The sequence below is a fragment of the Chiloscyllium punctatum genome, chromosome 11 (assembly GCF_047496795.1).
Source record: "Chiloscyllium punctatum isolate Juve2018m chromosome 11, sChiPun1.3, whole genome shotgun sequence".
Classification (NCBI taxonomy): Eukaryota; Metazoa; Chordata; class Chondrichthyes; order Orectolobiformes; family Hemiscylliidae; genus Chiloscyllium; species Chiloscyllium punctatum.
In genome coordinates this window covers 45,638,463-45,662,566 of record NC_092749.1, presented here as the reverse complement: position 1 = coordinate 45,662,566, position 24,104 = coordinate 45,638,463, and the positions used below count along the sequence as shown (strand labels likewise).

The window sequence follows — 24,104 nt, the reverse complement described above, 5'->3', positions numbered from 1 at the left end:
TGGCCCATATCCCTCTAAATCCTTCCTATTCATATACCCATCCAAATGCCTTTTAAATGCTGTAATTGTACCAGCCTCCACCATGTCTTCTGGCAGCTCATTCCATGCACATACCACCCTCTGCGTGAAAAAGTTGCCCCTTAGGTCTCTGTTATATCTTTCTCCTCTCACCCTAAACCTGTGCCTTCTAGTTCTAGACTGCCCCACCCCCAAAGAAAAGACCTTGTCTATTTATCCTATCTATGCCCCTCATGATTTTATAAACCTCTATAAGGTCACCCCTTGGCCTCCGACACTCCAGGGAAAACAGCCCCCACCTATTCAGGCTCTCCCTATAGTTCAGATCCTCTAAACCTGGAAACATCCTTGAACATTTTTTCTGAACCCTTTCAAGTTTCACAGCATCCTTCCAATGAGAAGGAGACCTGAATTGCATGCAATATTCCAACAGTGGCCTAAGCAATGTCTTGTACAGCCGCAACATGACCTCTCAACTCTTATACTCAATGCACTGACCAACAAAGGCAAGCATACCCATCGCCTTCTTCACTATCCTATCTACTCACAACTCTACTTTCAAGGAACTATGAACCTGCAATCCAAGATCTCTTTGTTCAGCAACACTCCCAAGGACCTTACCATTAAGTGTATAAGTCCTGCCCTGATTTGCCATTCCAAAATGCAGCACACCGCATTTATCTGAATTAAACTCTATCTGCCATTCTTCGGCCCATTGGCCCATCTGATCAAGATCCCGTTGTACTCTGAGGTAACCTTTTTTGCTATCCAGTACACCTCCAATTTTGGTGTTATCTGCAAACTTACTAACAATACCCCCTATGTTCACATCCAGATCATTTATATAAATGATGAAAAGTGGTGGACCCAGCGCTAATCCTTGTGGCATACCACTGGTCACAGACCTCCAGTCTGGAAAGCAACCCTCCACCACCACCTTCCGTCGTCTACCTTTAAGTCAGTTCTGTATCCAAATGGCTAGTTCTCCTTCCATTCTATGAGGTCTAACCTTGCTAACCAATCTCCCTTGAGGAACCTTGTCAGATGCCTTACTGAAGTAAATATAGTTCACATCTACTGCACTGCACTCATCAATCCTTTTTGTTACTTCTTCAAAAAACTCAGTCAAGTTTGTGAGACATGATTTTCTCTGCACAAAGCCATGGTGACTATCCCTAATCAGTCCTTGCCTTTCCGAATACATATAAATTCTGTCCCTCAGGATTCCCTCCAACAACTTGCCCACCATTGACGTCAGGCTCACTGGTCTATAGTTCCCTGGCTTGCCTTTACCACCTTTCTTAAACAGTGGCACCACGTTAGCCAACCTCCAGTCTTCCAGCACCTCACCTGTGACTATCGATGATACAAATATCTCAGCAAGGGGCCCAGTAATCACTTCCCTAGCTTTCCACAGAATTCTAGGGTACACCTGATCAGGTCCTGCAAATTTATCTACCTTTTATGCATTTCAAGACATCCAGCACTTCCTCTGCTGTAATATAGACGTTTTTCAAAATATTACCATCTATTTTTCCACATTCTATATCTTACATGTCCTTCTCCACAGTTAACACTGATGCAAAATACTCTTTCAGTATCTCCCCCATCTCCTGCGGTTCCATACAGAGGCTGACTTGCTGACCTTTGAGGGGCTCTATTCTCTCCCTAGTTACCCATTTGTCTTTAATGTATTTATAAAAACCCTTTGGATTCTCCTTAATCCTATTTGCAAAAGCAATCTCATGTCCGTTTTTTGCCCTCCTGATTTCCCTCTTAAGTATACTTGTTACTGCCTTTATATTCTTCTAACGATTCACTCAATCTCTCCTGTCTATACCTGACATATGCTTCTTTTTTTTCTTAACCAAAACCTCAATTTCTGTAGCCATCCAGCATTCCCTACACCTACCACCTTTCCTTTCACCTGAACAGGAATATACTTTCGCTGGACCCTCATTATCTCATTTCTGAAGACTTCCCATTTTCCAGCTGTCCCTTTACCTGTGAACATCTGCCCCCAATCAACTTTTGAAAATTCTTGCCTAATACTGTCAAAGTTAGCCTTCCTCCACATTAGAACTTCAACTTTTAGATCTGGTCTATCCTCAGTAGAGATGTAAAATAATAAATGGTTAAATAACAAGTTTTGGTCTTCTGATTACTATTTTAAAACTAATAGAATTATGGTCGCTTGCCCCAAAATGCTCCCCCCACTGATACCTCAGTCATCTGCCCTGCCTTATTTCCCAAGAGTAGGTCAAGTTTTGCACCTTCTCTCTTAGGTACATCCACATAGTGAATCAGAAAATGTTCTTGTACACACTTAACACTTTCTTCTCCATTTAAACCCTAAGCACTATGGCAGTCCCAGTCTATGTTTGGAAAGTTAAAATCCCATACCATAGCCACCTTATTATTCTTACAGATAACTGAAACCGAACATAGAACATAGAATGTTACAGCACAGTACAGGACCTCCAGCCCTTGATGTTGCGCCGACCTGTGAAATTAATCTGATGCCCATCTAACCTACACCATTTCATTATTATTCATATGTAAATCCAATGCCCGTTTAAATGCCCTAATGTTGTCGAGTCTACTACTCTTGCAGGCAGGCTGTTCCATGCCCCTACTACTCTCTGAGTAATGAATAACTGTCCTAAAACTACCACCCCTGAATTTAAAGCTATATCCCCTTGTGTTAGCCGTCACCATCTGAGGAAAAAGGCTCCCACTGTCCACCCTATCTAACCCTCTGGTTATCTTATACGTCTTGATTAAGTCACCTCTCAACCTTCATCTCTCCAATGAAAACAGCCTCAGTTCCCTCAGCCTTCCGTAAGACCTTCCTTCCAAACCAGGCAACATCCTAGTAAATCTCTTCTAAACCCTTTCTAATGCTTCCACATCTTTCCCATAATGCGATGACCAGAACTGTACGCGATATTCCAGGTACAGCCTTACCAGTATCTTGTACAGCTGAAGCATGACCTCGTGGCTCCAAAACTCAATCCCCTTATCAATAAACGTCAACACACTCTATGCCTTCTTAACAACCCTAATAACCTGAGTGGCAACTTTCAGGGATTTGGGCACCAGGACACCGAGATCTCTCTGTTCATCTACACTGCCAAGAATTTTACCATTAGCCCAGTACTCTGCATTCCTAATACTACTTCTGAAGTGAACTACCTCACACCTTTCCGCATTAAACTCCATTTGCCACTTCAGCCCAGCTCTGCAGCTTATCTATCTCCCTCTGTAACCAACAACATCCTTCGGCACTATCTCCAACTCTGCCTACCTTAGTGTCATCTGCAAATTTATTAACCCATCCTTGTACGCCCACCTCCTGATCATTTATAAAAATGGCAAACAGCCGTGGCTCCAAAACGGATCCTTGCAGCACACCACTGATAACGGAACTCCAGGATGAACATTTCCCATCAACCATCACCCTCTGTCTTCTTTCAGCTTGCCAATTTCTGATCCAAAACACTAAATCACCTTCAATCCTGAAAACCCTTATTTTGTGCAATAGTCTACTATGTGGAACCTTATCAAACACCTTATTGAAGTCCATGTAAGCCACATGAACCACCTTACCCTCATGCACCTGTTTTGTCACCTTCTTGAAGAACTCAATAAGGTTAGTGAGGCCTTGCAAATTTGTTTCTCGATTTCCTGCTGACTATTATGGGTCTATAATACAATCCCAATCAGGGGATCATCCCTTTCTTATTTCTCAGTTCCACCCAAATAACTTCCCTAAATGTATTCCCAGGAATATCCTTCCTAAGTACAGCAGTAATGCTATCCCTTATCTAAAGTGCCATACCCCCTCCTCTCTTGCCTCACTTTCTATCCTTCACAAAGCATTTGTATCCTGGAACATTAAGTTGCCAGTCCTGTCCATACCTGAGCCATGTTTCTGTAATTGCTATGATATCCCAGTCCCATGTTCCTAACCATGCCCTGAGTTCATCTGTCTTCCCTGTTAGGCCTCTTAAATTAAACTGCATTCATTTCAATGCATCAGTCCTACCTTATTCTCTGCTTTGTTCCTGCCTGCCCTGACTGTTTGACTCACTCCTTTTCCCAACTGTACCTGTCTCAGATTGATTTCTTTCCTCACAAATTCCCTGGGTCCTCCCCACCGTCCTGAGCAAGTTTAGTGAATCTCCCTGCCAGTATATTAGTCCCCTACCAATTCAGGTGGAATCCATCCTTCTTGTACAAGTCACTTCTACCACAGAAGAGATTCCAATGTTCCAAAAATGTGAATTCTTCTCCACTGCACTAGCTCCTCTGCCATGCATTTATCTCCTCTATCCTCCTATTTCTACCCTCACTAGCTCATGGCACCGGGAGTAATGCAGATATTACTACCCTCGAGGGTCTCTTTTTAAATTCTCGCCTAACTTTCCATATTCTCCCTTCAGAATCTCATCCTTTTCCCTTCCTATGTCGTCATTTCCAATGTGTACATTGACCTCCTGCTGGGTCCTCTTCCCCCTTGAGAACATTTTGCACTATCTCTGATACATCCCTGATCTTGGCACCAGGGAGGCAACACATCAGTCTGATTTTTCACTGCTCGCTGCAGAAACATTTATCTGTGCCTCTGACTAGACAGTCCCCTAAAACAATTGATCGCTTAGAACTTGATGTACCTCTCATTACATTAGAGCCAGTCTCAATTCCACAAACGTGGCTGACTACGCTACATTAGGAGAAAGTGAGGACTGCAGATGCTGGAGATCAGAGGTGAAGAGTGTGGTGGTGGGAACGCACAGCATCCGAGGAGCAGGAGAAGGCATAAGCCCTTCATTGCATTCCCCTGAGAGTTCATCACTCCCTACTTTTTCCAAAACAGCATGCTCGTTTGAAATGGGGATAGCCACCGGATACTCCTGCACTACCTGCCTACCCCTCCTCCCTGCCTGGAGTTAACCCATCTACCTGACTGTATCTGTGGTTTTTCTCCCTTCCTATAACTGCCATCCATCACACCCCCTAGCTCTTGTAAACTCCTGATTGCCTCTAACTGCTGCTCCAATTGATCCATACGATCTGACAAGATTCATAACCAAAGACACTTCCTGCAGATATAATCATGGAAGCTCTCTCTAAATTCCCACATCTGTCAGGAAGAGCATATCACTCTACTAAGTGCCATCTTTGCTCCTTCACAATCTGCAGACCCTGAAAATAGCACTGTCTTTTAGCTCTAAAAACCAGTGCTGCAGGCTAACTTAGTAATTATGGTTTATATTTTTAAAATTTAATAAAGAGACAGATCTCAATAAAACATATAATCAAGAAAGAACCCACTCTACTCACTACTGTTGACTTACAGCAGGGTTACATGTTAAAAACTATGCACTTACCTGTTCCTGTGCTGTGAGCTCTCCCACACTGGTTCCTCCAAAGTCAGCTGTGAATGTTGCTGTTTTTTTTAGAGACACTTCCATGTCCAGAGATACATGAACTCAAACAGCAAATGCAGTAACTGTGCAGACTCACTGCTGCGTCAGTTAGCAGTGTAGGGTTTTTTATCTCTCTCTCCTTCACTGACCATGTGGTCACTGCCTTTTGTCTGTCTTCCTCCTTTTAAAAGTGCCGTTGTTCTGATCTTTTTTCCCCAAAGATCCAAAACAATGCAATACCATGTAAAACAGTAATTACCACTCCTGGAATTTGAGGCAATCTCCTTCAACATCTAAAATACCTCAAAAAAAGGAGCAGTGCCAACAGCCACAATTTTTTCCCATTCTCCATCTTCGATTACCTAGAAACCTAGTTTGAAAGATCCAGAACAAGAGCATTAAATTTGTAGTTTGGCTGTTTACATATAATGTTCGGAAGCTTTCCTTTCCCATGAAGGACAGTGGAAATCACTAGCGTGTTTGTCCCAGTCATCATCCAACTGTTTCTTCACATCAATGACCCTGTATGCTCCATGGCTACCAACCCCATTGACCTATCATCCATGCAAATTGGCATTGACAAACTACCAGCCTCACCTCATTATCATGCCTGCACTCAGGACAATTCACAAACCACTTCAGCCCTTCAACATTTTACTTTGGAGCTCAGGGACACCTATGATTTGCATGAATCTGCCAAGTCCTTTTGTGTACAGACAGACACACACACGCACACATCTCATCTATTTGTACACCATAATTTTTACAGCTCTTAGCTTGCTTTCTTAGTATTCAGTCACTTTGCACTGTTTTGGAGGCAGTCCGCCTCTGTTTACTTCACATTGCTGGTTTACCCTATACTGTACTCATTGACTTTGGCACTGACTTTAGGCTGACTTGGTCTAAGGGTGTGGCTTCCAGTGGCTATCTGCAGCTGAAAGAAAAATTGCCCTTTTCTCCATCACCCAACCACCAAGAGCTCCAGCTCCCTGTCCATGAGGCAGGGAGTGAGATCTCCTTTCCTCTGGGCCATGTCCTCGGGGATCATGGTCAAGTACTATAGCATGAGGGCCAGTCCTTGACTTGCAACATTTGAAATAGTTTGCAGCTGGGCTTTAAGCATAGTGCCAGTAGCATGAATGACATAAGGTTCCAATGATGGCGAGGACTTCCATATCTCCAGCCACGTGATGCCCTGAGAAAGGCAGCAGTAGGCAGATTCTTGTTAGACAGGAAAATCAGAAGTTTTCAGGGGTAGGTGGGAATGTGGAATTCAACACAAACATGTCAGCAATGATCTTATTGGAGCAGGGTCAAGGGACCAAATGGTCAACTTCTGTACCTATATTATATGTTTTGTAAGGCCTGAGTCAATTATAATTAAAGTTTTAAATAGCCCAGTTGTATAACTAATAGGGTGAAGAGTGAAGATTTTGTGAGAAATGTAGTTCTGAGCAGTGGTGGAACAGGAGCCATAAATCTCAATCGACAAAACACTTTCACTGAAAATGGAAAAAAATTGCACCCGTTGCTCTTTCTTCAACACTGGCTTTACATTCATTTTGTAGCTGTTAATGTGGAGATAACATCTGCTCTGTTCTTTTCTTGTTTGCAGCTCTCCTGTATGCAACCATCTTTGGTAATGTGACGACGATCTTCCAGCAAATGTACGCGAATAGCAACAGATATCATGAGATGTTGAACTGTGTCCGAGATTTTTTGAAGCTTTATCAGGTGCCCAAAGGCCTCAGTGAGCGTGTCATGGACTACATTGTTTCTACTTGGTCAATGTCGAAAGGAATTGATACAGAAAAGGTACAGAAACTGAAAAGAACACACACTGATCTTTTCTAGTGGTTCTTTAGAATCTTTTGACATAATTCAATCTTCTCTTGGTGGGGTTCTGATCTTTAGATAGGTTCAAACACCACTCTAGGACTTGAGTATGTAATGCATTTTGCCATTCTGGTGGTGTACTCAGGGAGAACTGTATTGTTTAAGTGTGAGAATTTAGGGTTCACTTTAAGTTTAATTGCAAAATTGTATGTGGTTTTGTTCTCCTTGTGCATGGAAGAATGTAAGTAAATACATTGGAAGCAGTTCAGAGGCGATTCACTATCATGATACCTGCAGAGAGTTGGTAGTCTAATGAGGAAAAGTTGGACAGGCTTAGTTTGTTTTCACTGGAGTTTAGAAGAGTGAGAAGAGGTGGTTCAAATGAAGTGCTTAAGGTCCTGAAAAGTCTTGACAAGGTGAACATGAATAGGACGTTTCCTCTTGCGGGTGAGTCAAGAATTAGGAGGCACTTTTTCAAAATCAGAGGTTAATCTTTAGGACAAAGTTGGGGAGAAATGTTTTCTTTCAGAGGATTATGCACCTTTGGAGCTTTGTGCCTCAAAAAGAGGTGGAGATGGGGGTCATTGAATATTTATAAGGCAGAGGTTGATAGATGTTTGTTAGGCAGTGGAAGCAAAGGTTATTGAGGGTAGATGGGAATGTGGAATTGGAAACTCAAATAGATCAGCGTGATCTTAATGAATAGTGGAGCAGGCTTGAGGGGGCAAACTATCTACTTCTGCTCCTATTTCATACGTTTGTAAAGTCATGGACAGACATAGACTGAATTTGAGAGAACAAGTCTAAATATTTCCCAGTCTTGATTATTTAGAAGATCCATTCCAGGTACAAATGTTTTCACAAATCCTGCAGAATTTATAGTGTTTATCATAATAAATATGAAAGGTTTCCTCTGGAATGCCACTTTGCTACAAAGGTTGATTGGGCACAGGTTCCTTGTTCTTGTCTGTTGACTAAAGTTCTCCTTCTTCCTTTGGTCTTCCTTTTTGTGTGCAAAACCATTAAGAATCATCATTTATTAACCGTGGCTAGCCACTACCTTTGTTCATAATCAGACACAGCCTGAGTTCTAATTGGTTTATTAACGCATGAGCTTGCACGTTCTGTTCATGATCAATTTTGGATTAGCTAGGTGGTGTCTGGCTGACTCCTGATTGATTTCATTCAGAGGAATGGTCATCTTGCTGAATAACATTTCCTACTGTTTTTAGTTTCATGCTTTGACATGCCAATTACTTGATAAGACTATCCCTTTTATAACAGCTCTCCCCTCATTACTTACCAACTTGACCAACTAAACTTTACCAAGTTAAGGTGGCACCAGTGAACAATTTTTGCATCTGCACGAGTGTCACCTCCTAGTGATTAACTATCACCTCAAGTATCCCAACCAATGCATCTGAATATTTTCCAAAACTTATCAATATCTTTTAATGACAAGAAGATGTATGACTCCACAACAGCTGTGAATGCTTGGAAAAAAATTAAATTACAGTGAAAGATAACCATACATATAGGTGTGTTACATGCTTTAAGTTACAAAATGAAACTTCTTAAAACATATATGTGACTTTGAGTAAAAGCTTTATACCTCAAAATATTCTCACGTGTTAGCCCAAGTGTATATTAGCTTGAGCTATAATAGCAACTATAAGACCATAAAACTTAGCTTAGGCCTCGGCCATTTGGCTTGATTCCTGACAGAAAGTATTGACACTTAAGTACACTCAAACAGAATACAGGTATAAATTTATTCGTCACTTATTTCATTAAGTCAAAATGGTTAATTATTTAAAAATAACTCATGTATAAAAGTTCTGCATTTGACATGTATTGTTAAATAAAGTGATCATCTATTAAGGTAGATGTAAAAGATCTGATGGCCCTATTTAGAAACAAACAGGGAGTAAACACATAAAAACATTTAGCATTAATACTTCAATCCCTAGCAAAAACTAAACGTAACTGTAAAATTACTCCTCCTACACCAATAAACTTTTTCACTTGATAATCCTCCTTGAGCTATGGGTTGAAGCTGAGCTCGTGATTTTTGTTTCCCAAGCTCCATTCCATTGGTGTTCAGATGTACTTCACATTACATCAGTCATCAGCTCTTGCTCAGCACTCTCCCAGGCCTCATCCTCTTGCTTTCACCTGGTTCATGCAACTCATTGCCTGCCAATCGGAATTCCAAGTCCACATTCCTCTAGATGCCAGAAGTCTTTCTCAGCTATATATTGCTTACTATCTTGTATTTTTGAAAAAAAGGAGATAGCTTTGAATATGTAGTGAAAGAACATGTGAGAGTAAGAAGGAAGAGTCAGTTTCTAGTACAAGAGAAGCTGGACTTGCTACAAGACAGCTTAAGGTCTGCCATCCTGTGGCAGTGCCATTAGTGGAAGATCTGATTGTTACTTTGTAAAGATTTATGTTCCTTCTCTAATTGAACACCTCAAAGTACCATGTCTAAGTCTGACATGATGAATATTCCATTGAAAATTCTACTTTGCAAATTTGTTCCAGATGCAGTAAGTAAGCAATACAAATTTTATGCTGCTTACACAGATTACTCAAAATGGATTGCACAACATGCCATAAAAATAATTGAATGATACATTATACCACTCTTGTTAGATAATGGTTAAATGTGAAAGAATAATATGTTAGTTTCCTGTCCAATCTTGACTGGCTTGTAATAATTTATGGTTAATGTTTTGAGAGTTGATTTTGATTCAGTTTGGTGGTTTTTGGCTCTTATAATGAAGTGTGACTGCGTAAAAGAACAGCTGCTCCTTTGTAGTTGCTTAATAGAGATTTGAATACTCCCTTTCAAGTGCAAAGTTGAACTGTGAATATTGCCTCTTCAAGTTTCTGCTCTGTGCTCATTAACTGTCAGCATAGCAGAAAATAGGTGTTGTAGTTCAGTGATTAAAATTCTAGTTCATTTTAAGCCTTTGGATGTCGGGAATAACATTGTGAAGTCATGTTCTTCTTTCAATACCTTCCTTTTAAGTTTCCTTTACCATGTACATTCCAGTTATATTTGGGGCTAACATCAGTGCAATGTAAGTTTTCAGTTTGACCTGAACAACAAACATGCACAATATGAAGTCCCATAAATGTTAGTTATTGAGTTTGTTTTTAAAAATTGGAGCAGTTCACAAAGGAATAGTGAATTTAGATTCAAATTCAAGTTGAAACCTATAGATAGAGCAATTTTATGCCTTTGTAGCAAAATCTCCCCAACATTATTCTGAAATCAAGGCCAGAAATAGTGTAGTGGCTTGTCAAACAAGCCGGCGCTATAACATGTCAGTTTGATGCTCGTTTTAATCATCATGGTCAGGCTGGGTGTTGGTAATACTGGAGAGCAGGACAGGAATTTTATTCTCCTCCAATAATGGCCAAACAAAACTGTTAAAATGTTTTCAATGCGATAGTTTAAATGTTTAAAAGGCCATACAGGCTTCCACAGCTTGAGAAATTGATCATTTGAAGGGAGGTGGGTAAAGAGTGAGAGCTAACTGAAGCTCCCCCACAGCATGTCTCCACACTCAACAGAAGGTCAGTGGGACAAAGAGGAACTGGTACTTGGTGAGGGAGTGTCTTGGCATTGATAGGATAGGTGATAGGAAGAGCGGGCATTCAGCGCCCATACTTTGAATGGAGTCATCACATCACTGACATTGGATCAATATGAGGCTATGTGCTCAGGAAAAAAAGGCTGTGCTTAGCACTAGGGAGTATGACTGTCAGAGATTGGATTCTGTGATGTTAAGATGGCAACACCTTCTGCATGAAGAGCAGAAACCTAAACATCAGGAAGGCAGGGGAGAGGAAACAGAGGTTAGAAAGTAGCTAAGACCAAACCTTGAATGCAGCTGAAGATAAGCTACCTATAGCTGACTCAGAACCAGTGCTCCAGAAGACTGTGATCCCTTAAACAAATGGTCATGGAGAGATCTGTGTCCTCAGCTAACCTGCCAGAGGCTATCAAAGTCATTATGACCTTGAGCTGCTTTGCTTCTGGTTCCTTCTGAGCATGAGCTGCAGACCTTGGTGGCATCTTGCAAACGGTCACCATTGTACTTGTTGGTCACTGAGGCCAGATGCAATGTTATCAGGCCAAAGGCATTTCATTTCACCTTCATCATTGGATTACCCACATTCATGATTTGCACCTATCAAGGCACCTCGTGACTGGCCAGTGAGATCCATGTGTAGGAAAGGCCTCCATTCCCTCAATATCAAACTGTTCTGTCGCCACATCACAGACTCCAGGTGTGTACCCACTTCTTTTGTAGTTACCATGGCTGCTCCATCCTTTGACATTCCAGGGTGCCTCTGACCTTCATTCCAACCCTCAAAATGCCTGGATGCATTCTTGGGGCAATGGATTTCCCTTGAAAGGATAGGTATCCGTAAGTGTGGAAGCCACAGGTGGAACCACACAGGTGAAGCTCGCAATACAACCTGCTAAGTAAGACAGCCATTGATTGGCCATTCAGATAGTAGCAGCATTTGGTGATTCTTTCCCTGGAACCCTGACATTTGTTGATTCTTTCCCTGCAACCACGAAAGTCTTCATCTTTGGAATGAGTAAATGAACCTTGGCCAAACTGGTTCGATGCTATTCGTATCTAATTTCTGTTAAGGAGTCCAAAACTGACCACAGTATTCCAAATGTGTCTCAATAAGTGCTGTGCAGCTGCAGTAGAACCTGACTTTTTTTATTCCATTCCTATTACAATAAACAACATTCGATTTGCCTTCCTAATCACTGGCTGTTCCTGGCAGCTGCCTTCTTGTGATTCATGTACAAAGATACTCAGATCACTTTGTTACACTGAATCTACTATTTCTCTCCCATTTAAATATTATACAGCCTTTCTATTCTTGCTGCCAAATTGAACAAGTTGGCATTTTTGCATATTATATTCCACCTGCCAATTTTTTGCCCACTCTGCTTAACCTGTCTAAATCTCTTTGCAGACTCTGTACCGCCTATCAACAATAAACTTTCTTTTCTATCTTGGTGTTATCTGTAAGTTTAGCTGTCATACGTTCCATAGTTTTATCCAAGCCTTTGATGTAGATTGTAAATACATGACTGTGATACTCCACTGGATAGAGCTTGACAAGCCAAAAAAGACTAATTTATACGTAATGTTCCTGTTGGCCAACCAATTAATTATCAGCTAATATATTACTACAGGATGTGCTTTTAAATAATAGCATCTTATGTGCCAGCTTTTCAAATGCTTTTTCAATCAACAAGTTCTCCTTTACTCACCTTACATGTTCCCTCCTAAAAGAAAACTACTAATTAGGGAAACTCGCTTTCAATTTAACAGTCATATTGACTTTGATCGCATCACGATTTTTTTAAGCATCTTGCTATATAATGTTCATAATGGACTATAGCAACTTCCCTATGATAGATATAAAGATGCTTGACTTCCAGCTTTCTGTTGTTATATTAGCTATTTTCTAATCATCTGAGACACTTCTGGAATCTCAGGAAATTTGTAAATTTATAATAATTCCACCTATTACCTCTAAATCCACTTTTTCAATATTCTAGGATGCAGACCATTTGGGTCTGGGGATTTGTCAGCCTTTGGTTCTAAAAGATTTCCCAGCACCTTTACCTGGTCATGGTGATTGTTTTATGTTTCTCCTTCCTGTTTCCCTCCTGATCTGCAAATAAAATGGGGACGTTTTCTACATCCCGCCTCAGGCGACTCTCTCTGTGGAGTTTGCACGCTCTCCCCGTGTCTGCATGGGTTTTCTCCGGGTGCTCCGGTTTCCTCCCATAATCCAAAAAAAAATGTGCAGGTTAGGTGAATTGGCCATGCTAAATTGCCCGTAGTGTTAGGTGAAGGGATAAATGTAGGGGAATGGGTCTGGGTGGGTTACGCTTCGGCAGGTCGGTGTGGACTTGTTGGGCCGAAGGGCCTGTTTCCACACTGTAAGTAATCTAAATCTAATCTAAATCTAAATCTAATCTTTTACAATTAAATCAGACATAAATAACTGTTGAGTGCCTCTATTCCTTCCTTGTTTCCATGATCAATTCCCAAGTGTCTCCCTCTAGAGGACAATACGAGCTTGACTTACCCTTTTTCAAATTAAATAACTGTTAAACTAAGTAATTGTTGCAATAACTATTGTTTTCATGTTATGAACTTGATTTCTCTCATACTCTACTTTGTCCCTCTATTTGGTTTTTAGTTGTTCTTTGCTGGCTCTTAAAATCTGATCAATCTTCTGACTGTTGCCAAAATTCTTTGCTGATGTTTACAGTGTTTCTTTGAATTTGATACTACTGTTAACTTTCTTATTTCAACACTGATAATACATCTTTCTTAAAGAGTCTATCTTTCTCACTGGGATTAATCTTTGCTGAGAGGTATTAAGTATCTCCTTAAAAGTGTGCATCACAACTGTCCTACCATTTAACATAATTTCCCAGTTCAGTTTAACTAACTTCACCTTCATGCCTTATAATTCTTTTTTGAGATTTAAAACACTAGTCCTCAACTATTACTTCTCCCTTCAAACTGAACATAAAGTTCTATCCTGTTATGATACTGTCACCCAGTGCTCCTTTACCAAGAAGTTATTGATGAATCCTGTCTTGGGTTTTTCGTTACCAGGACCTCTCATGCAATCCCTTTCCCCCACTATTTATTTTAAAATGATTTCTGCAATCCTGGTTTTATGACTTATCAGAATACTTGGCCCATCCCAGTGAGAGGTGTAAGGTTTAAAAGGAGCCTGAGGGGCAATTTTTTCACACAGAGGCTGTGGATATATGGAATGAGCTGCCAAAGTAAGTGATGGAGGTGAATACACTTACAACTTTGATAAGACATTTGTATAGGTACATGGATAGGAAAGGTTTAGAGGGATGTGGGCCAAATGTAGGAAGATGGGACTAATTCAGTTTAGGAAACTTGGTCGACGTGAACAAGCTGGGTTAAAGGACGTATTTCTATGCTGGGTTAGAGTGGTGTTGGAAAAGCACAGCAGGTCAGGCAGCATCCAAGAAGTAGGAAAATCGACATTGCGGGCAAAAGAGCTTCGTCAGGACTGTCTTCAGTCCGGGTGAAGGGCTTTTGCCCGAAACATCGATTTTCCTACTCCTTGGATGCTGCCTGACCTGCAGTGCTTTTCCAGCACCACTCTAATCTAGACTCTGATTTCCAGCATCTGCAGTCCTCACTTTTGCCTAGTATTTCCATGCTGTATGACTCTAAGACTCCATGATGCAGAAACTGCTATCCTCAGTACTGCTGCCAGTGCCATGTGAGTCAAAATCTAGTTGTCACACACCAGTCTTTGAGCCATGCGTTCATTCCTCTGATCTTATTTACTTTGCTTGTGATTGAGGTAATAATCCGGAGATTATTTGCTCCTTCCTAAAAGAAAACTAATAATTAGGAAACTGAGCATCCATTTAACAAAAGCCATGTTGACTCTGATCACATTATGATTTTCTAAGCATCTTGCTATAGAATGTTCATAATGGATTATAATAATTTCCCTATGGTAGATATAAAGCTGCTTGACCTAGAATTTCCTGCCTTTTACCTTCCTTTTTTAAAAAAAATAAACATGTTATACTAGCTATTTTTTAATCTGCAGGGACCCTTCTAGAATAATCCAGGGATTATTACCTTTGAAGTTCAATTTTCTAAATTAGCCTGTAGCTGCTCATAATCCCTAAACAGAATCTCAATCCTACTTGTATTGGTACCCATGCCAACTATATCCTCTTCCTCCCATTGTAAGTACCTCCAGCTGACATCCTGAACATTGGCACTAGGCAGGTAACACAGTCTGGATTCATGTTATCAGCTGCAGAGAACTATCTATGTCACTGACCATACTCTTTCCTGTGAGCACAATATTCCTATTTGCTCTCCCCATTTGAACATGGTGTCATGGTCAGTTCACTCGTACATCTTACAGGCCCCATTCTCATACACTCAAACTGCAAGAACCACAAAATTGTTGGACAATTTCAAGAGCTGAGACTCTCCATTTCTATCTTTCTGGTCCCAATACCTGCCTCATTTGTAGCCATACCCTCCTGTCCCTGACCATGAGCAGCAACCAAATTGTCTTGTTTTCCTCCTCCTCAGCAGAACTTTCTGGCTATCTGGGGAAGGTCTCATCGTATCGATGCTCCATCAAGCTAGCTCGGAATACCAGATACTCCTGTGCCCATCCCTACAACTTTGAAAAGACATTTGGACAGTTACATGGATAGGAAAGGTTTAGGGGCCTATGTACCAAATGCAGGAAAGTGGGACTAGTTAAATTTAGGAAACTTGGTCGACATGGACAAGTTGGGCCAAAGGATCTGTTTCCGTGCTGTATGACTCTAAGACTCTATGATGCAGAAACTACTATCCTCAGTACTGCTGCCAGTGCCATGTGAATCAAAATCCAGTTCTCACACACCAGTCTTTGAGCCATGCATTCATCCGTTTGATTACTCAAGTGAAATTACTCAAGCCAGTGCAATCTTGCAAAAATATCCTTACCCTGACATTCAGCCCTTATAGGCACCACAATAACTCATGTTTTTCTTCCCATGCATTAAGCCTTAGGATCTATAATTACTGGACTAAAGAATTCCTGACCCTTCCAATTATTTCTCTCCTAAGATGCATTTAGATGTCCATTTTATATCAAGGCAAGTAGGAACTCTGGATATTCAGCGAGGATGGCTTAGTATTTCATGGAAACACACTGAAGTCTCAAACCAAATATGATGTTGTATATGCTGTTACAATCTACATAGTTGAAGTGTGGTTCCAACATTGCACAGGTTTCACTTGTAACTATTGATTTTTCTTTAGTTGTAACTCATTTCTAGAATGTACATCCTGAATAAATCAAAACGTCTTGCATCTAAATTGCTGGCTACTTTTGTGAATGTAGTTAAAAATCACACAACACCAGGCTATAGTCCAACAGGTTTAATTGGAAGCACACTAGCTTTCGGAGTGACGCTCCTTCATCAGGTGATAGTCCAACACCGGCATCTCCAAATCATTTGTGAATGTATTAAGCAAAGCTGAACAGAAGCTGGAAGTGTTTTCCTTTTCATTTTAGTATCAGCGTCCCATTCCACCATTTTGTATTTGAAGTCCTCGGACAACATTCAGAATTTATTTTCAGTGCTTTGTTATTGTGGAAATATAGTATTTCTTTTCATATCTTGCATGACTTTATGTTGTATTGTTCAAGTATGCTGTGATACAGACAGCATTGTTATGATTAACAGAACCTTTTTGCTGAAACAATACTAAGAGAGCACAAATTAGTGGTAAATTCTCAGCTGCATATTGAAGCTGATTCTCCCTACAGACCAATAAAATATATATTGCTGAAAAATACACATTTTATTGAAGCTTTTTGTCCTCAACAGATCAGGACAATGCACAAAAGTATCAGTGTAAAGGTAAACAACACTTTATACTGTATGAGAAAAGAGTGCTAAAGGTTGGCAAGTGGACTCATTGGTAGGAGCATTGCCGTGGAAAATGTGCCAGTTAGTTGATGAGTGATGGTAAACTGCCAATTTTTGTTTAATTTTAAACCAATTGGATTGACTCTGATCAAAACTGAGAATGAATGCAAGGATGAATTTCATCTATTTCATTGTATTGAAACAGGCACAATGTGTGTACATGTTATTTTTGTCTGCAAAGGACCCTGTGTTTTAATTATTTTTAATTCAACCTATTTATTTCTAATAAACTTGGTCAGGGATGCTATTACACACTTCTGGAGCAGGTGGGACTCGAACCCAGGTCTCTATGTTCAGGGGTAGGGATACTACCATGCACCATGTGGCTTCCAGTATGCACATGTCACCGCGAGCTTGACTGACAGTCATAAATTGGTTGTAAGCATTATTCTTAGCCCACTCTGCGTGAATTAGCAAATGTTGTCTAATTGCTGAATTGCATTTAAGTTTGGACACATTGTTCTGAATTTTTTTCATACAGGCTGGTTTGTGTAGGGTCAGTACCTTTTTTGTTGTGAACAGGTGAAGGGAACAGTTTGACAGAGGGATCTGTCCAGCCCAAAAACCTAACAATACATTGTCACTGACATTGCTCATTTGTGTGATAGTCTGAAAGCCTTTTTGGCTTAATGGTAGCATTTTGTTAATGGCAAATGCTACTCATGTTACTGCTGCATTGTAGCTTCACTTAGTTCAACCTTGGAGATACCTTACCCTTCCAGTATAATCCAAAATAGTGGACACTTTTCAGGATCAAACTGTTGACTTTAGGCCTGTTTAGCAGTTCACTGTCAGTCTTTATCTAACTGGTGCTTGTTGGTCTGTTGTAGGAAAAGTTTTGGGAAGGATTATAAGAGAGAGGATTTATATTCATCTGGCAAGCAATAATTTGATTGGAAATAGTCAACCTGGTTTCATCAAGGGCAGGTCGTGTCTCACAAACCTCATTGAGTTTTTTGAGAAGGTGACCAAGCATGTGGATGAGGGTAGGGCAGTTGACATGGTATACATGGACTTCAGTAAAGCCTTTGATAAGGTTCCACATGGTAGGCTATTGGAGAAAATGTGGAGGCATAGTATTGAGGATGATTTAGCAGTTTGGATTAGAAAATGGCATTCTGTAAGAAGCAATGAGTGGTGGATGATGAAAAATATTCAACCTAGAGTCCAGTTACTAGTGGTGTGCCACAAGGATCTGTTTTGGGACCACTGCTGTTTGTCATTTTTATAAATGACTTGGTTGTAGGCAGAGGTGGGTGGGTTAGTAAGTTTGCAGATGATACTAAAGTTGGTGGAGTGGTAGACAGTGTGGAAGAATGTTGCAGGTTGCAGGGGGATTTGGATAATCTGCAGAATTGGGCTGAGAAGTGGCAAATGGAGTTCAATGCAGATAATTGTGAGGTGATTCACTTTGGTAAGAATAACAGGGAGGCAGAATACTGGGTCAATGGAAAGATCCTTAGTAGTGTGGATGTGCAGAGGGATCTTGGTGTCCATGTGCATAGATCCCTGAAAGTTGCCACCCAGGTTTATAGTGCTGTTAAGAAGGCATACAGTGTGTAAGGTTTTATTGGTAAAGAGATTGTGTTTTGGAGCCGTGATGTCATGCTGCAACTGTTCAAAATGCCTTGTGCGGCCTCACTTGGAATATGGTGTACAGTTCTGGTCGTCCCATTACAGGAAGGATTTGGAAGCATTGGAAAAGGTGCAGAGGAGATTTACCAAGATGTTGTCTGGTCTGGAGCAAAGGTCCTATGAGGAAAGACTGAGAGACTTGAACCTGTTCTCATTGGAGAGAAGAAGGCTAAGGGGGGATTTAATAGAGACGAACAAGATGATCAGAGAATTAGATAGGGTGGACAGTGAGAATCTTTTTTCTAAGATGATTACGTCGGCGTGTATCAGGGGGTATAGCTGCAAATTGAGGGGTGATAGGTTTAAGAAAGATGTTAGAGGAAGGTTCTTTACTTAGAGAGTGGTAAGGGCATGGAATGCCCTACCTGCTAATGTAGTTAACTCAGCCACGTTAGGGGCATTAAATAGTCCTTGGATAAGCATATGAATGACGATGGGATTATGTCGGGGGATGGGCTTAGATTAGTTCACAGGTCAGCGTAAATCGAGGGCCTGTTCTGCGCTGTATTGTTCTATTTTCAATGTTCATGGCAACCCCTCACCAGTCAGAGTTCACTTGCCACACAAGCAGGACTGTCTTCTTAAACAGTGATAAATATTGGATTTTCTTTACATCTGTATTTCTTGCCAGTTGTTTTAATGAGTGAAAGATGAAGAGCTTTGACAAAATGTATCTTTTTCAGCAGTACTCAAGATCTGTATTACCAAATGCATATTTATGCATATTATATGTATGAAACTTGAATAATATGTTACTTAATTACATATTGCATTTCTGAATCCCTGAAACCTTTTTTTAACAAGCTACAATGATTTCTCGTAACTTGTATTTCATATACAGCATTGTTGAAATGATTGTATCGTTGTTATATGATTCTTAGCATTTCCCTGACATATTGAAAGTTTTTTTTGCAATTGTGTGGCAAAATCATGAAAGAATTGATGTGATTTTGCTAATGATGTTTATTTTCACAGGTTAATTAGTATTGAGTAATATCAAAAATGAATGGTTTGCTCTGTGCAGATATATTTACTTGTTGAAAATGTGTTCCATCTGGTTTGAATGCAAGATGTTCTATGTGCAGTGTGTGACAAATTAGTATAGTGTGCTATTTCTAAATTTGTGAGGCAAAAATTGATTTTATTTGCATATTTCTCTATAGGTTCTAGAAATTTGCCCAAAGGATATGCGAGCAGACATTTGTGTCCACTTAAACCGCAAAGTGTTCAAGGAGCACCCAGCATTTAGACTTGCAAGCGATGGCTGTCTCCGGGCTCTGGCAATAGAGTTTCAAACCATACATAGTGCTCCAGGAGATTTAATTTACCATGCAGGCGAAAGCGTGGACAACCTTTGTTTTGTGGTTTCCGGGTCCTTGGAAGTAATTCAAGATGACGAAGTTGTTGCAATCCTAGGTAAAACTTAAAAACATGCTGTATTGATTCTGGTTACTTTTGTGGATGTTATACTGACATTTAGGCTATTTAGAGGTCAGACAGTAGTAACTCATATGCTTTCAAACATTCATAATACTATGCATTATGGAAACTATATGTATCTAAAAATATCTGAAAGTATATTCCTAGTTGGCTAGATAGGCAGTATGACAACATACTGTGGAGTGTACCAATTAAATTTGCATTGAACTGAAAAATTTGCTAATAGTATCATAGCTCACCATTGTTATTTTGCTTAGGAGCTTAAATGATATTGATCTAATAAAATTATGTAGATCGTACAATAGATGACTATGGATAACATGAGTGATCTTAATTGGGTAAGTTTGATAGGTGAGAATCATACATTAGTCAGAAAAAATAGCTTTTATGCAATACTTCTCATCACGTTAAAATGTCTTAGCTTGCTTCATAGGCAATTAAATACCTTTGAAGTGCAGACACTAGAATTATAGGAAACATGCCAGCTAATTTGTGCACTGAAGCTCTTAAAACGGAAATGAAATACTGACCAATTATTTGTTTTAACGTTTGGTTAAAATTTGTGCTAAAGAATGAGAGAACTTCCTTGCACTTTGAATGATGTTTTAGTGGCCTTTAAGTCCACCTTAGATGACAGACATAGCCTCAGTACTTCATTTTTAAACTCTTAGATTTTGTTAGATTTTAGTATTAAAATTCCTTCAAAGTGATTTTGCTATTTGAGTTACATGTAATATGTCTTTTGGGGAAAAAATGGGTTATTTCACAACAAAGATAGTATGGATAGGCTCAATTGACAGGACATTATCAGGCTAGAATTAAGATTAGTTTAGAGAATAGCAACAGAAGGAACTTGGCAGTTGAATGTGTTTACGATTAAGTAGTTGAATTACAACCTTTTCAAAGTTGAATTCCTTTTCTTTATAAAAATGTAGATATTTTACAAAATTATCTCAATATTTATAAAATTAGCAATCATTGCTAACTAAACAAATTATTGGTGAACCATATGTATATGTCAATGATTTTATCTTGATGAAAAGTAGATTTGCAGATAGAAAGTAAACAGAATGTTATGAAGATGTGAAGTCCAAATATGGAATGTATGTGAAGGTAGGTGTGTTACAAACTTTAATATTAAAGAAAGAAAAAGCAAGCATTGGAAATGGGAATGTTTCTTGGTACTTTACAGACAATCAAATGCTTTATGGATTGCAGGGATATTCTGCACCGGTTATTTTTGTTAACTTTTGATAACTTTGCAAAATAAATGCATTTTCAAAATACAATACTTAAATGAGCAAGAACAGACAACAGCAATCCAGAACTCCAGAAGGCAGAACAGGAACACCGATTCAAGGGATTTAAATGAAATGGGTAACCCAAGAGCACTATCCTCCAATACCTATGCAACAAATCTGAAATGACTACCCGACCACCTAGGAATCTTAGTGGCCCACAAACCATTAGGCACCTTTCACCAGCTCCTCACAAAGGTTAAAGACGAGACACCCACATCCAACAGGACAATCATCTACAAGAAACACTACATAGGACAAACAGGAAGCAAACTGACCATACAAGTGTACGACATCAACTCGCTACTGCCAGATGTGACCAGTCCCCCCTCATTTTGAACCACACAAAGAAGGACACAAATTCAACTGGGACAATTTAACCATCTTAGCACAGGCGAAACAGGGACACGGGAGAGAATTCCTTGAAGCCTGGAACTCAATAATCAATAAACACATTGAACTGGACCCCATATACAAACCACTCCGATACAGAACCAGAAGTACCAAAAAAATGGAGACACGTAAATACCAGGTGGAACAGACCACCAACACCATATCAAAGGCACACTGACAATGTCACCTAGTGAGGCGACAAAAGTCTGCAGAAAAACTACACCAACTCAGCAAACGACTCTAAGACTTCACATTTTCAATTATGTACTATAAATCAGAGGTCCTCATAAGGATGTATTGTGTGCAGCAAATGGCAGACTATTTTCCTTCTTATTGTGAGGAATAGAAAGTAAATATCATATGTGGATTCTATTCTTAATTTATGGCAAATGTTTTGGCGTCAAGCTTAGCATCAATGGCAAAAAGGAGCTTTATGATTATTTAGATATGGCTGAGACTTTCCCACATTCTCCCCGTGTCTGCGTGGGTTTCCTCTGGGTGCTCCAGTTTCCTCCCACAGTCCAAAGATGTGCAGGTTAGGTGAACTGGCCATGCTAAATTGCCCATAGTGTTAGGTGCATTAGTCAGGGGTGAATGTAGGGGAATGGGTCTGGGTGGGTTACTCTTTGGAGGGTCGGTGTGGACTTGTTGGGCCGAAGGGCCTGTTTCCACACTGTAGGGAATCTAATCTAATCATAATGATATACAATATTACTCATGACCATGACAATCAATGGCACTTCCAGACAGTCACCTCACAACCTCAGCAAATCATGTATATGTTATGGACAGACTCGTAGGCTCACAATATCGTAAATAGTTAATGTTTCTTTCAGAAGAAAAGAGGGGATGTTGTGTGTATATCTTGTCTTTAAGAGAGCTCACATTTAAAGACTCCATGTGTTGTATATACAGTATTGAACTCTGCCTGGTTGGTAGTCTGGTGTAAACCATGCAAACTTCATACATCCAAATATCAGTTGGCTTTCTGTAATGCCTGCTTCATAACTAGTAATGTGTTTTATTGTTTTAAACAAAATAATAGTTTGTTAATTCCTGATGAATGCCCTTTGAAGCCTGGACCTCATCCATTTGCTACTTCAATGTTTGTTTGGTTTCCTTTCTATCCTGCTTGAACTGTTTCACTAGAGTATTTACATTTGGAAGGACTGGCTCCTGAGTGATCTGCAGTGCCTTGTTGTGTCTCCTGTGGATCTCCAACTTTATTTGCAGGTCTGCCGTTTTCTTCAGCAATACTTTGAGAGCTCAAGCTAAAGTTTCTGCAGCTGCTCTGGCTCAGCTTGGTCTGTTTTCCTGTAATCTGGCAGTCTTTTCATTGAAGTGATAATGCAGAGCTTGTAACTCATCTTGCCTCTTTTTCTTACTCTTTCAACTCATTATTCATCTTTGTGAGCTGGCAAAAATCACCCACTTCCTAAACATTTCTTCATCTCAAAATATGGTATTCTAAATTTTGGCTTTGTTCTGAGCTAGTTGTTCAGCATTTTCCTCTTAATCCTTGCCTACAGTAAGAGAGCTGAAATTTTAATCCATTAATTCAGAACAGTGGTGTCCCATTCTTTTTGCAAATTCAGTTCTGTAGGTGTTTATTGAATAGTCTACTGCTTTTTCTGTGGTGTTTCTGACATCTGACTGGGTTGTGACTAGTGCTGGTATATCTGCTGGTGACACCTAAATGGAGTAATTGTGTTTGCACCGCAGCACCATTGATCCTGCACTTGGAATTGGTGAACTGACACACACTCACAGTTTTGTGTTAGTAAGTTTTGTAATCGCTTCCCATGTATATGGGGCATGTATTTTGAAGGGGTACTATATTGGTGTTTTCCCCAAGGCACTTTTAAACAATACTGAAGATAATTATTTAAATTTGTGCAAACACTTTGGATGGTGTGATGCCATTGATATTTTGTATGAGATTGACAATGTGCAATATATTCACTAGTCTTTGTCTCATCATGAACATTATGGTTTGTTGATCATTTAGTATATACACTTCTGGTGTGATAGTAGATGGTAGCTTGGAGGTGCACCTTGTGTATGGTCTGTTTGGGTCAGTGCACAGTTCACTGTAGTTGTATGAGCCTTTGCTGCAGTTCATTCCCTCTGCTAGTGGCTTTTTCACCCACATGCCTTACAAAGTTCTTTCAGAGCTGGGAATTTGAAGGCCACATTTTCCACATGAATTGTTATCTTTGGATGTCCTAATGATTGTGTGAACTCTTGAGTTTGTACTTAGGGCTTGTACACAATAGACTTGCAAAGTTCACATTGTACTTATGACCATGCGTTGGCATGATGCGTAGATATCTATGGGGACCTGAATGACATGGGTTATGCCAAGAAATGTGGCAGAATCCCATGCAAGTTCTGACAAGACCAATCTCAATGTTGAGAAACAACCTGTTGCACTTTTGTGCAAATGCTAGGTGTCAAAGGGAGTTATTAAGTGCACATCTTACC

The 24,104-nt window shown here is 40.0% G+C and overlaps 1 protein-coding gene across 3 annotated transcripts in view; it reads left to right on the top strand.

Moving 5' to 3' along the window:
• The window catches only part of kcnh1a (potassium voltage-gated channel, subfamily H (eag-related), member 1a), a 293,626-nt gene that overhangs the window by 85,943 nt on the left and 183,579 nt on the right, over positions 1-24,104 (top strand). For 2 of the 3 annotated variants that reach the window (XM_072580729.1, XM_072580731.1), the window contains exons 8-9: positions 7,066-7,265; positions 19,653-19,905. The exons of the other annotated variant lie outside the window; for it this stretch is intronic. In XM_072580729.1, the coding sequence (XP_072436830.1) occupies positions 7,066-7,265; positions 19,653-19,905 (453 nt within the window). The remainder of the gene's footprint in view (positions 1-7,065; positions 7,266-19,652; positions 19,906-24,104) is intronic. 3 annotated transcript variants of the gene reach the window in all.